At 34.3% G+C, this 14,231-nt stretch overlaps 1 protein-coding gene across 1 annotated transcript; it reads right to left on the reverse strand.

Moving 5' to 3' along the window:
* Window positions 1-2,549: 2,549 nt before the first annotated feature.
* Window positions 2,550-13,990, reverse strand: LOC149476258 (uncharacterized). Its single transcript, XM_089712133.1, has 12 exons — window positions 12,998-13,990; window positions 12,567-12,701; window positions 11,971-12,087; window positions 11,321-11,527; window positions 10,835-10,915; window positions 10,310-10,459; window positions 9,241-9,414; window positions 8,130-8,278; window positions 6,728-6,931; window positions 5,417-5,538; window positions 4,341-4,444; window positions 2,550-4,188 (listed from the first exon to the last, which is right to left on the reverse strand). The coding sequence occupies exons 1-12, from the start codon at window positions 13,536-13,538 to the stop codon at window positions 2,618-2,620; spliced, it is 3,555 nt and encodes a 1,184-aa protein (XP_089568259.1). The 5' UTR covers window positions 13,539-13,990; the 3' UTR covers window positions 2,550-2,617.
* Window positions 13,991-14,231: the final 241 nt, after the last annotated feature.

Raw genomic sequence — 14,231 nt, forward strand, 5'->3', positions numbered from 1 at the left:
ATTAACGTAGGAAAATTAGGTAATCAAAACAATAAGCTTATTTAAAGGGAATTAGGAAAAATTGAAAAGCTTGCGCCCCGAGTGTTTGTTCTCTGCGTCGCTGACAAGTGCCGCCCAATCCCGTCAATCTCGAACGGGATCTCGTCATATGAGGCGTCGGGATTGATCCCGAAAAATTACACGAGATCTCGCGAGATCGGGATCCCGCGGGATCGGGATTGCATTCCCTAGGTAAGATATATGTAACATGTTAATGTTTTTATAATCTGCATGAAATGGCCTTTCAGACAGTATTTTTTTATAAACCAAGTTTCATACAAAAATTTAAAAATATACTGGTTTGTTTGGATTTTGCCACTGCCAAAAGTTTATTATTTTAAAGATTGTGACATATTTTGCTACGGAACCCTAAAAAACTGGTATGGGGAATGAATCGGGCATCATCTAGTTACCTGATAACGACACCAAACTCGACTCAAAGGGCCAAATGAATCCGCCAGAATTTTTTTTCCGAGCGCCGGGCGCTCTGTTCTATAACCCCCCCTCCCTCCCTTCTGCCGGGGAGTAGACACTGGCTACCAGGCGATTTGGGCTTAGGTGGACGAGTACAACATTCGTACCAAATGGCATTGCTTTACTCAAAAATGTATACCTTTTCCCATAAGAAAACGGACTATAACCTTTTTACGAGTGCAAAAGAGACAGCATTATATGTTTTATACACAGAGCAAGGGAGACAAATATACTTTTGAACACTTGGTACATAAAATCGTCATAGCAGACAATTGTTTTATAAGTGCATGTGAGACAGTAGATATCCATTCAATGTTGTATACAATGAGTGAAAGAGACAAATATATTTCTCCCTATCTTTTTATTGGCAGTTATTAGTAACAACAATTGCCGCTAGAGGCGCTCGCGACGCTAAAATATTAAACTTTTAACACTAATGTAAATTCTTAATGTAAATGTGAGGTAATAATTCATAATAATTATAATACGAATGGAATAGGGATTCAACTCACATCATAGGATAGGTTCTATGGAATTATATTGTTTTATAGTGCTTATAACATTATTACTAAAGATCTGGTTTGTACTATTTTCTACCTACGGCTACGTTCAATCTAAGAGTATTTTATGATAAAATATATTTTTTTACGGCGAACATTTTTTTTTCTTTTTTTTCTGTATGGACACAATTTTGAAATGCTTTATCCAAAATCTATATTTTTTGTAATAATGCGTCGGGCAATTTTTAAACGACGATTGACAAAAGATAGATTATAAAGAAAATATTAAAATAAGAGAGTTAATAATTGTATACAATTTTAAGACGTTAGACGCGTTATAATTTTTGACACTCAATTTAAGTAATACTTCCTTTTTATTAAAAAAAAAACCGTAAAAGTTTATTTCGCCTTCAAATAAAAATACAATAATGTTTGTTCATATTGTGTTGATCTCATAAGACATAAAAATGAATACTCTCTCTCTTAAACAACAAATACATCAGTGTAAGAGAGAGACAGCAACATTGTAACGAACTTTATGTATATGTATTTTAAACTCGATTGTATTGAAAATATTTTCAAAAAAAAAACAAATAAAAAATTATACAAAAATCTGTGTTGTCTATGATCGCTTATATAAGTGTAAATGCAATAGAACACAATAATAAATATGCAACGATTTTTTAAGTTTGTTTTATACGATATATTTATTATTTATTTTTCTGTGTTGAAAAAAATATGTGCGTAAAATAAAATATTGTTAGTATGAATAGAACTAAAACATATTTACCAGCATTTAGCAACATTTTTAACAGCAGTTTAGAAAAATAAAAATTAAAAATACTCCATGACTTCTGAAAAAACTAAATTTTGCCGAAATCTATTAAATTTTTTTCCTCATTTTTTATAATTTTACACGAATTATTTGAAATAATTATTTTTTCACGATTTTTTTGAAACTAATTAGAGTTAGCAAACAAAGTTCTTAAAGACAAAAACCTGTAAATAAGTGGTAATATATTCAATAAGTCATATAATAAAAATTACATAACATTTATAAATTAATAAACGTGTTTAAAAAAGTAATAGTGCAAGTAAAAAACTTTAAAATGTGTATAAAATTCTCAGATCACTTTAAAATAAAGCAAAGTCAAAAAAACTACACTTATTCAGTAACACACAATATTATTATAATAATTATAATATAAAAAGCCAAAAAACCCGCCATTTTTAAACTTGCAAGTGCAATGTGGTATTTTTTATTATGGAATGCCTGTAAACTTAACTATTTATTTAGATAAAGCCCATATTCATGGTTAACATTTGTTAAGCAACATGATGCTAACAACACTGCTTGTTGCAGACTTGATAAAGCATTTTGAAAAGTTGTATAGCAACAAAATTAAATTGAAACATGTTGCATAATTGTTGATAAGATGTTGCTAACAACACTGCGTGTTACGGAGTCAATAATGCATGTTCAAAAATTTTCACCTGATGTGCAACAACATTCAAACAAATTTTCCATAGACTGTTGCTCAACAAATGTTGAACAACAAACTGAGGCTTTAGACCAATATTTTTTCTGAAAAACGCAATACAAATTAAAGACTGTTTCCGAACATCATTCTATCGTCATACAAGCTCAACCTGTTGCATTCACTGGCCCTGCCCTTTTGCAGGACCCTGTCCCTTCTGGCCCTACGTATAGCGACTGGCAAGTCCCCTGGGGTCTTTACCCTTCCTGCGGGATTCTGCAAGTTTAAATCACCAGACGAGGAAAATATCTCGTTAACTTGCTCTAAAGAGTGTTGCCGTTTGATTGCTAGAGATTTTAAACACGGTTTCTTTTGCTCTTCCAAGATTTTTAGTTCACTGGTGTCTATTTCCCCGTTCAGAGCCGCTATGTACACGGGATTATCACCGCTATATCCATTGACTAAGTTCTCTTTATCGTTTGAATCGCTGAATTCATTGTCGAAATTCGTATATTTATTTTGGAATTTATTGAACGTGAAGTCAGTTTTTGTATGACTCGCTTCTTTAAGGACGTCATTTTGATGTTTTTTCTTATCTATTTCACTTGGTTTTGTTACCGTTTGTATTGTTATTTTCGCTCCATTATTCTCGGATAAAAGCATTAGGTGTTCGTCCTCACTGCTCGAACAATCTGAGTTCATATCGAACGGACTGTCGTTGTTAAAATTGTCTGTTTGGTTGGGTAGATATTGGAGCTCCAAGTTAATACTCGCTCGTGATGATCCTGCGCTATTTATGATAGGATTGTCACAGCTTAGACGCTTTTTCAGAGTCGAATCTTCAGATTCTGAATGCCCAGCTTTCATGCTTTGCGAAGACATGGACGTTCTAACCGATCTCTTGTTCAGGCTTTCAGAACTGCCTTTAATTTTGTTTTGGTTCAACTCCTGCTTCACTTTAGGCACTATGACGGCGAATATTTGGTTTCTATCGTTGTTATCTCTAGCGGGAAGTTCTCTGAATACTGTATTCATGTCTGACTCCATAAGCATTGTTGGAGAAAGTGTTTTATTTGGCGGCGATAGTGTACAAGGTGCTTCGAAGTTATATGGTCTGTCTTGTATACCGAGATTGGTAGGTCTATCAAAGTCAATGTTGCTTGGCTTATCCACAACTGACGTTTTAGTTCTGCCATTTTGCGTAACATTTTCCGCGACCAGTTTAACTTCCGTCTCTTTTGGTGTTTTGTTCAATTTCTTCTCGAAGAACTTTCTTATACCCCACTTCTTGTCTTTTTGTTCTTGCAATAGATTAGTTTGTTTCGGGCCTCTTTCTTCGGGGGCGCTTACGTCATTTTGCACGTAATCTAGCGGCCTTTGGTACGATCTTATTTCGTTCAATCTATCCGAATTTTCTTGTGTTTGCATTCTATTATGGCTGATCCTCGCAACGGATAGACAATTTTCGGTGACGGAAGGAGGTTTTGGTTCTGTAGGAGCTGTTATATCTTTGAGGCTTTTATGTATGAGTTCGACTGTGTGTGTCTGTGTGTTTGTGTTGGTGTTACGTTCAATACACGCGTTCCTGCCGATGTGTGCGTGAGGGTATAGGAGGGGGGTTGTGACGTCACCGTTTTGGAGCGGCACGCAGTTGGAGTTCTTGTCAACTTCGTTTGGTGTTATTTGCATATTTGTCTCTGTCGGAAAAGAAAATAAAATTGTAGAAATTTTTAAGAAAAACCATATCTAATTTCTAGAAAATGTCGAATTTTCAATAAAAGTCTGTAATATCTTCAATTGAAATATTTTATGTACATCCATTTTTGAAAATATACAGTATAGAACTAACCTGGTTGATTAGGATGTAAATTGTTATCATGAATAACTGGCCCTTGTACGAGCAGCATCAGTTTCAGTTCAGCCATACGCTCTTCCACGCAAACAGCGGTTAATCTATAAATAATAACAGGAGAGTGGTTATTTTTCATCTGTGCACTGTCAACTCTACAAGGCAGAATGACCGGTATTACATAATAATTATAAAACGTTATATCGTTTCTCATTCATACATACATTCATAAAATTATAATTCAATGTTAATATGATTCGACACATACAAAACAAAAGTGATATACGCATATTTGCTTTCTGTAAAAAAAGAACTGTTTTATACAGATCCCATTAATCGTGACTTGATGTTATACAGTATTATAGACTATACAAAATATTTTACCAACTTTGTTTATTTCTAAAATTTATACCCACATTATAGACGAGCCAATTTAATAGGCAACATTTGAAGTTTATCAATTTTATCTTCGAAGAGAGGTAAACTGCTTAAAAACATCGATTAAAGTGAATTAATCGATACGGACTTGAAATATTTGTCAATCGAACTTGAAACACATATCAATTTTAAAATTCATCAGGCGAATCCCTGTCCCAGTAATATACTTTCTAGTTTCTTTCGTAAATTGAAGGAGTAAAATAAGACAAGTATCTATATAATTAAAAAAACACAACGCATTTATTAATTTATAATGATTTTTATTCACAAGTAATCAATGCATTCGATTATAGATGTCAGATTTCGATTTTTAAAGTAACGTCTCTGGTATTTAAAAAGAAAAAAGGTTTATTGACACAAAATTTTAGCGACGTCAGTTCTTTAAATCAGAAATTGTTTATTATAGAATGGTTTATCAGTAAAATCAAATCGTAAAATTACTTGTATCGGTCATTATTATTATAAATATGTAATCGTAATTGAAAAAGTTAAGCAAATGTGCAGTTCTAACAAAACGAAATATCATGTTATTCTATGTCGTCGTTACTAGGTTACGTTGTTGAGTTTTATTGAACTGTCAAATGTTGCCTATTAAAATGGCTCTACCGTAATATTAAAATTTATAAATAAATATTCACCTAGCTTCCGCATCATGATCCCAGCATTCCTCACAAGTATCCGCTGCTATCTTCAGAGCTCTCGCCTCCGATACGGGACCACGTGGTAATGGCGGTCTTGCTTTGTTACGGCACACTAGCGTCTGTAATCACAATAATGTATTTATTTTATTATGTATTTATTATGTACTAGCGGTCCGCCCCGGCTTCGCCCGTGGTACATGTTTACATTTTCTCTCTATAAGAACCATCCTCATACTTCAAGGGTTATTATAAAAAAGAATTAACGAAGTCGGTTCAGCCGTTCTCAAGTTATGCGCTTACCAACAAATTTTGCGATTTATTTTTATATTATAGATGTATAATAATCCATACTAATATTATAAATGCGAAAGTAACTCTGTCTGTCTGTTACTCAATCACGCCTGAACTACTGAACCAATTTTCATGAAATTTGGTATGGAGATATTTTTATACCCGAGAAAGGACATAGGCTACTTTTTATTGCGAAATATGTACCACGGGCGAAGTCGGGGCGGACCGCTAGTATTATATAATTTTTTAAAGAATAGAAAAAAAATCGATCGCGAGGCGGGCATTCAAATGCTTTATAATTCAATAATTCAATTCAATAATTTTATTATCCATAATAATTTATAGAATGCTATAAAAAACTAAATATCAAATTCATGCGTATTTTGTTTTTTTGGGTGAGAGACAATGCTAAAGTTTATGAAAAAAAAAAAAAAAAAAAAACAATACTCTAAATTCTTTATTAGTATTTTGTAAATATTTTTGTTATGTTGCGTAACACATAAGTGAATACTCAGCGTGTTGTAGTGTATAATGTATTGTATCGATTATCTTCACTTACTTTTGTGGCTGTGTGTGTGTGTGTGGGGGGGGGGGGGGTGAACATGTCCCTCCGGTTAAGTAGCTTCCAGAAGGAGGGTGGGCTGTATATACGTCAGTTTCTAGTGTCTTTTGGATGTGGTGGTTACGACTATCTTTTTTTGTGGTGGTTACGAATAACTTTTTTTGGATGGGGGGGGGGTGTTGATGGCTTGTGAGTGTGTGTTGATTATTGTTATTAGTGTTTTTTTGGTTGGGGGGGGGATGTTGATGGCTTTTGCGTGTGTGGGGGGGGAGGTACCCAGCTCCCACTATACCTGCATCTGCGCGAGCGTGAGTTTTCTACAGTCTCTCTCTGGGGGGGGGCACATGTTGCTAACTTTTTAGTGTGTTTTGGGGGGGGCACATGTTGCTAACTTTTTATAGTGTATTGGGGGGGGGGGGGAGTGGGAGGGGGGGGGGTTATCCCATCTACTATACCTGCATCTGCGCGAGCGTGGGCCTGTGCGGCAGGCCGTGCGCGTGGTAGGGCGGCGCGTACGCGGGCGCGGCGCGGCGCCACAGCAGCTCCCACAGCACCAGCCCCAGCGCGTACACGTCCACCGCGCACAGGGCGCAGCGGGCACCCGTCAGGTCTAGGGCTCCTTCGAGCGCCTCGGGGGATAGGTAGCGGAGCGTGCCCGCCTGGATACAACAATTTAAAAAAAAATTGGTTGTCTGTAAAGTCGGTTTACTGACGATAGTTGAACGTGACAACGTCCGATTGTGCTTCTTTGTCGCTCGTTCCGCGCTCTCGCTCACACTTCAAGCCTTACATGGAACGCCTCAGAGCGAGGTAACGCCGCATAAGTCATGTTTTTTCGTGCGTGCAGCCGGCTCTATCGAATTATAAGACGTTGTCACGTCAAAATACGTTTCACATTCATAAAATAAACACAATAGATCAATTAATACTATGTATATTTATCAATTATGAGTGTACACACTACACAGCATATACAAAAATTCTCGAAATAATATAGAATGTATGTACATATACATAACAAATATTGAATGTGTCTACGGCACACAGGGCACAGCGGGTTTCGGTTAGATCTAGGGCACCTTCTAGGGCTTCGGGGGATAGGTAGCGGAGCGTGCCCGCCTGGATACAACAATTAAAACAAATACGTTTCACATTTGTCTTGTAATTTAAAATATTACTTATGAAATAAATGTAAAACTGAACGTTCGTCGTTAGTTTAAACTTTAAACCCTATAAAGTATTTTTTTGACGTGTTGAATAAAACTATTGTTTTATTTTTACTGCCGTAAACTGCGGCTTATTTACGTAAAAACTTTAATCATATCTAAAAATACTATATTTCATCGTGACACAATAAGTTTGATAGCGATACCAAGTGCTATAGTCACTCAGGACAATCTTTGTAATTTTTTTTACTAATTTGTGATTACCTATATAGTTACTCTACTTATTACTGGTATTGTTTGCTGCCATATTATTATTCGATATCAAGAATTATTTTATTTCATTAAATTTAAGTTGTCTAATGTTTTTTAAGCAATTTCATAAAATAAGGAGCAAGATGACGATTTTGGTATTATAAATTTATAAATATAGGTAAATTTATTTATAAATTTAAGAAGATTTTGGTATTATCGAATCTTGCCAAAGAAGTTTCACTTCTGATACATGCGCCGCACGCACGCTATTTTTTATTCTATACATTTACAATTTAAAGATATGCTATCCAGATCCATTGTTTATTCATAAATTTACTTCAAAATTAGGTTTTCCTGCAAATTTCAAAAGTATGACTTTAAAAGAATGTAAAGTGGAAGCCGCTTGCAGAAATTGAGTTACCAATATAATTATTATTACCTCAGTAATCCGACTCGGCGCTGTATTATCCCGCCGTGGGGTCAAAGCTTGGGCCAATCCCAGATCGGCCAACCTTGCTGTGCCATCGCTGGCCACTAGCACATTGCCACTGTTCACGTCGCGATGTACTATACAGGGCTTGCTGCCAGCTGAAATATATTGCACGCCTCATAAGCGAAGCGTTGAGGTGGGTACTACTGTCACTTCGCGCAAAACATCTGATTTTTCAAACTTAAAATGTCTTTATGTATCATACATTGCACTTGTAAGATAATACATACACACACATATTAAGAAAAAACACTATTTTTAACGTTCATGATATTTTTGATGTCATTTTTGTTATTTAAACTAGTTAAAAAACAGTTTAAAAAAGTTCTGTCTTGGACGTCCGTGTGTCTGTATGTGCGGATCCTTTTTCTTGTTAACACGATAGCGACCGAAATACTTTACTAATCGAGTCTTTTTTTTTCTCTTACGCTTGAGTATGCTCAGGAATAGAACCCTTTCATTTTTCAGGGTCTGATTCGATGTGGTTTAATTGTTATTAAATAAACAAAAATAATAATTAATAAATATTTATTAAAAAAAAATTATGAGGCGTGCACTTTTGGATTTTCCAAATTATTTTTTAATGTATTAGCTATATGGGGTAAACATTAACATATAAGGGGACATATTAACAACGAGATAAAACTAAAACAATATATTCATTCGAACAAGCAATCAAATCTTTCTTTATAATGTTAGTGAAGGTTAGCTGTTCGCTCTGATAGAAACTGTAAAAACAGGTGACAAAGAAATAACTTAAAACCGTTTTAAGCAAAGCAATAGCGCTAAAAGTATGATATAAATAGTTAGATATTAACTCAAGATTGTTTTCTATGATTATTATCCTGCAGACACTGTATGAGCTACTAAGTTTCTATATAATATTGATGAATCGTTTAGAAGTATGTACTACTATAATATATGTAATACCTTTGATGTACATAACATTGCAGAAAATGTGATCAAATTTCTCTATCAAAAATTACTAAATTACTGCAAATTAAAACTGTGAGACAATACTCGTTTTTTAAATTAACTTTACATACAAAAAACAACTCACATGGTGTATGCAAATGAGCCAACGCGGACGCCAACCCATGGGCCAAAGTGGCGAACTCCAACCACGTTATCGGGGCTTGTATTAACCGCTCTCTCAGGGACATGGGGCATAGCTCTAACACTAGAAGATGGGACCGTCCCCCGGTATCTGTTAATGCGGGACGACTGTCGCTTCCTGTTTGAACAAGTAAATAACCATATATGTAAATATACGTATATGGATGGTATAATTATTTGGTAGCACATTGAGCAGCTTTTGCTCAACAAATCGTCATGTTTGCCACCATTACGGCGATTATGAAAAAAAAAATCAAATCAAATATGTTTATTTGTTCGTATGTGGTAATTTAAAGGTTATATACAATGTTTAGTCTCACATATACGCCATTTTAAATGGCGTGCAAAATTTATGCAAATTGAATCATCATTAAATACATCTACAATGACGGCCGATTATATACATTTTAGTACTCTGCACTATCGTGATTGCCTCTACTCGCCCATGAAATACATACGTGAAACAGTTAGTAGACTCGAAGGACTATTTTAACCATCATATTGAAATACATAAGTGAAAAAGTTAGTAGATCCAACTCGACGGACCATTATAACCATCATAGTGAAATATATAAGTGAAAAAGTTAGTAGATCCGACTCGAAGGACCATTCTAACCATCATATTTATATACGTAAAAAACTTAGTAGACTGAAAGGACTTTTCTAACCATAATATTGATATGTACATAAGTGAAAAGTTAATAGATCCGACTCGAAGGATCAATTATTTAACTTGTTGATACATTAGTTTGATACATTCAATTTATCTTGAAGGACCAGTAATATAAAAAATTAATAATTCAAATAAATGAATGAATGAATTTAACAAACAAATTGTATATATTCTATGTTTGGCAAAACAATTCAATCATGACTTATGATTTTCATCAAAACTTTTCTTTTGGTGACTTCGATATTTCATTTCCCGATTGTAATTACTCTGCCTAGCATATAAAAATTATGTTTTTTTTTATGATTAACCAAAAATTTAGGTTTATTTAAGAAATACTTACCATAATATCTCAATATATTCGGATGGGCTAGATGCGGTATCGCATATATCGCCGCCTCCTTCTGCCACGCGCTCGGATTGGTGTACAGTTTCACGGCGACGGGAGTCGAACCTAGACTCCCGCGCCACACGGAACCGAATTTACCTTGGCCTGGTAGAAAAAATATGAATTAATTTTTCATAAAAAAAATTGCTCGAATTTACGATCGTGATACGGTACAAAATAGAGGAAATAATTATTTCTTTTAGGAAATAATTATTTATTAGGTCTTCAATTATTTATGCACGATTTAAAGCGTAAGTAACCAAGTAGTCGTAATGATAGAAAAGGAAATGAGCGTAAAGAAGTTTTAGAATTGGTAATAGGTAGTAGATAACTAATTCATTTTAAGCAAATAAAAAATATTTAATTTGCTCTGACATTACAAACACAGACCACTTAAAAGAGTTATATTTAAAAAAAAAATTCTAGAAAAAACAACACATTTTTTAGTATAAACGAAAAATCAAAACATATTAAACTCACCTATATGTTCTATAAGTGTAAGATTGTCAACGCACGATAGCCCAGTTGCTAAAGCGTCAGGACCACTGCCCATTACGTCACCTAGAAAAAAGTTATCATAAAAAAAGTCAACACAATTTACAACGGCTACAAATACATTTTCTTCATTGATATAAAAATCATCACATAAGCCTTAACTACGTAAATATTCAATGAGGAATATTTATTCACATTTTTACAAAAAAAAAGAAAAAAAAATTCTCTTACAGGTCGAAACATTATGTCACATAGCATATAGCAAACCTCGACAAATCGACTATCAATTCAAAAAGCATTATTATTTCAATCTTCAATCTTCATTCAAAACAGACTTTATTTGCAAGAACATATGGTCCATAATCGCCAGTTTAGTTGCAGTGAACACATAAAAGATTGCAATATTGTGAGTTTTTAAAAATAAAAAACAAATAAATTTTACAACTTACAGGTTCTAATAATAAAACATACCTTTCTCCAAATCCACGCCATCGCTCATTTCGTCTTTATCCAATTCGATCCTATTGCAATACACTTTTCTAAACACAATCGCCATCAACAAGATGGCGACTAACGCCAAGATGGCCGCCGCGACCGCGCTAGAATAGTTCGGGTGTGTTGCCGCGCTTTCCATTGTTGATTCCGCTTTTATTGTTACCGTTTCTTCGCGTAGTGATGCTGCAATGTATATAAAAATATAATTTACATGATGATAATATTTTTTTATACAAGCTTAGATGCTCCAAGCCATAGATGTATTTTCATTCTCACATCTAATTTACTACATAAATATTTCTATTTCGATCCGTTGTATACGAGACTCGAAAATCGAAATGCATGAAGTATTAACGTGTTTTAATTTTTGGACATTTTCTTCGATGGAAACGACACACAAGATCTAAAATCAAAGCGAAAAATATCGACATTTGCAAGTGCTTTTAAAGTGATGATAATTTATGGTCGAATAATATAATCGAATTATTAATATAGAATAGATAATAATAAATCGTAATTATATAACCACAAAGTTCACAATTAAAAAACATTATATCTTTTAAAAAATCTGCTGTTAATTATTACACACAGCACATAATTTACATCAAATACAAATGAAAACTCACTAAAATCAGCATTACAGTAGCTCTTTGTACAGCAACAGAACTTGCTGCCGGGCAGGCGGGCGGTCACCCGCGTGCATTTATCGCAGCTATTCCCACCGTGCGAGGAACGCCAGCAACCTGTTTATAAAATAAAATATTATTCTTCGTCTTTGACAGAAATAGTTTGAATCTTCTTCTTTTTTTCAAGTGGCAACTCCCAATCCCAGTGAGGACGGGTTCTGCCAATATCAAGTTTTGAACTGATGATCAGTTTAAGTTAATGCTCATGTTAAGTGTACTCTGTGCTGAGCAAAAATCAAATTATAAACAACAAAGTTCCCAAAATAACAATCAATCTCACAAACATCTTTCTTCTTCTTCTTCTTCTTCTTCTTATATATAAAAATGAATCGCAAAATGTGTTGGTAAGCGCATAACTCGAGAATGGCTGAACCGATTTCGATAATTCTTTTTTTATTATATTCCTTGAAGTACGAGGATGGTTCTTATGTAGAGAAAACGTAAACATGTACCACGGGCGAAGCCGGGGCGGACCGCTAGTACATTAATAAATTGCACCTGTAACGTTTGAACTTGTTAAAACATTATAAACATACCCTGTCCAAGAACAGTGATGTTTCCCTCATTATCCTGATGCCAAAGCGTGTAACAATACGCGCGAGGGTCCGTGCATTGTTCGACTTGCACCACCTCCCCATCAGGGAGAGTCATCTCCGATAGTGTACCGGTGTCTGTTGAAAAATCACTACATAGTATAAAACAAAGTCGCTTTCTCTGTCCCTATGGCCCTTTGTATGCTTAAATCTTTAAAACTATGCAACGGATTTTGATGCGTTTTTTTTAATAGATAGAGTGATTCAAGAGGAAGGTTTTAGTATATAATTTAAGACAAAGCGGGCGAAGCCGCAGGCGGAAAGCTAGTAAGTATTAAAAGTATAAGTGGAGTTGTTTCCCATCCTGACCACCCCTTTTCAATTACTCAGATTGACTGTAAAGCTAATATACTGTGTATTTTTTATCTACTCACCAAATATTACATTTTCCACCATAAGTTGAGCATTTTTGTCTTCATTATAGGATGGTGTCACACTCAAAGCCACATTATGAATCTTATACAGACAAGTAATATTGGTCTGAGTTGTTGGACTTGCAGTAGTAACCTTGGGCTTATATTTCTTAACCTCATTTGTTATTTCCTCTTTAACTACTGTTTTATCAGACACCCCAATGATGTTGCCTCTAACAGAGTCAGAGACTAACTGATTCAAGTCTCTATCAGGTGTATTTAGCTCATTTGAACTTGGAACACTTCTTTTTCCTATATGTTTAGGGTGATCATATACTGGCCAGTATCCAGTATCATGCATGTTATTCCATTGATTTGTCCTTCTGTGGTGGTATTTGGTGAAAGTTCTAACATAATGTGAAGGTTTTACGTGATGAATGCTGTTTCTGCTATCCGTGGACTCTTGAGGACGAGACGTGAGCACTTTCGCCGTGAAAATAAATAGGAATAAAATTATACATTTCAAAAGTGGTGACATTCTCTGAGAAAGTACACCTTCCATATTTTTTCTTATAAATTCGGTATGATAAACGTATTCTTGAGGCACATCGTTATTGTTGATTAAGTTTTAGTTAATTCTCTTTAACAGAATGCGGCGTAGATGTAAGAACGGAACTGCATTATTGATTTTTCTTCCGCAATTGAAGTAAGGCTCTACGATAACAATCTAAGCGCACGCACTATAATTAATACACTTCGAACAATAAATATTTATAACAATTCATACATTATAACACTGATAGTTCACACAAATTCATAAAATCTAAGTAGAATAGTTAAATGCGTTGTTTTCTTATGCTAAACGTTTTAAAATTTAAGGGCGAGAACTTTATGGTAACAAATGTATTAAAAACTTGCTTTTTCGTTTAAATTTTCGATAGATTCACATTATAAAACATATTTCATAAAATTAATTAATAAAACAAGATCGATAGAATGTTGACAAACACATTTCATCACCACCATTGAAAATTGATTTAGGATTTGTCAATTTATTTGATTTATGGCGACATTTGCCATCTTTTCTTACAAATATTATTAACTCACTATAAACTAATTTTGCTAAAATAAATCAAAACACAATTAATAATCGTGAAAGTAAAAACATTAATCAATTTAAAATATTTTTTGTATTCAACTATGGCAATAGTACTCAAATCTCAAAAATAGGCGATGTCTGTTTGACATTAACATA

The sequence above is a fragment of the Colias philodice genome, chromosome 28 (genome assembly GCF_061535455.1).
Source record: "Colias philodice isolate Cphi_HAF_F1 chromosome 28, ilColPhil1 Martin Lab GWU primary, whole genome shotgun sequence".
Lineage (NCBI taxonomy): Eukaryota > Metazoa > Arthropoda > Insecta > Lepidoptera > Pieridae > Colias > Colias philodice.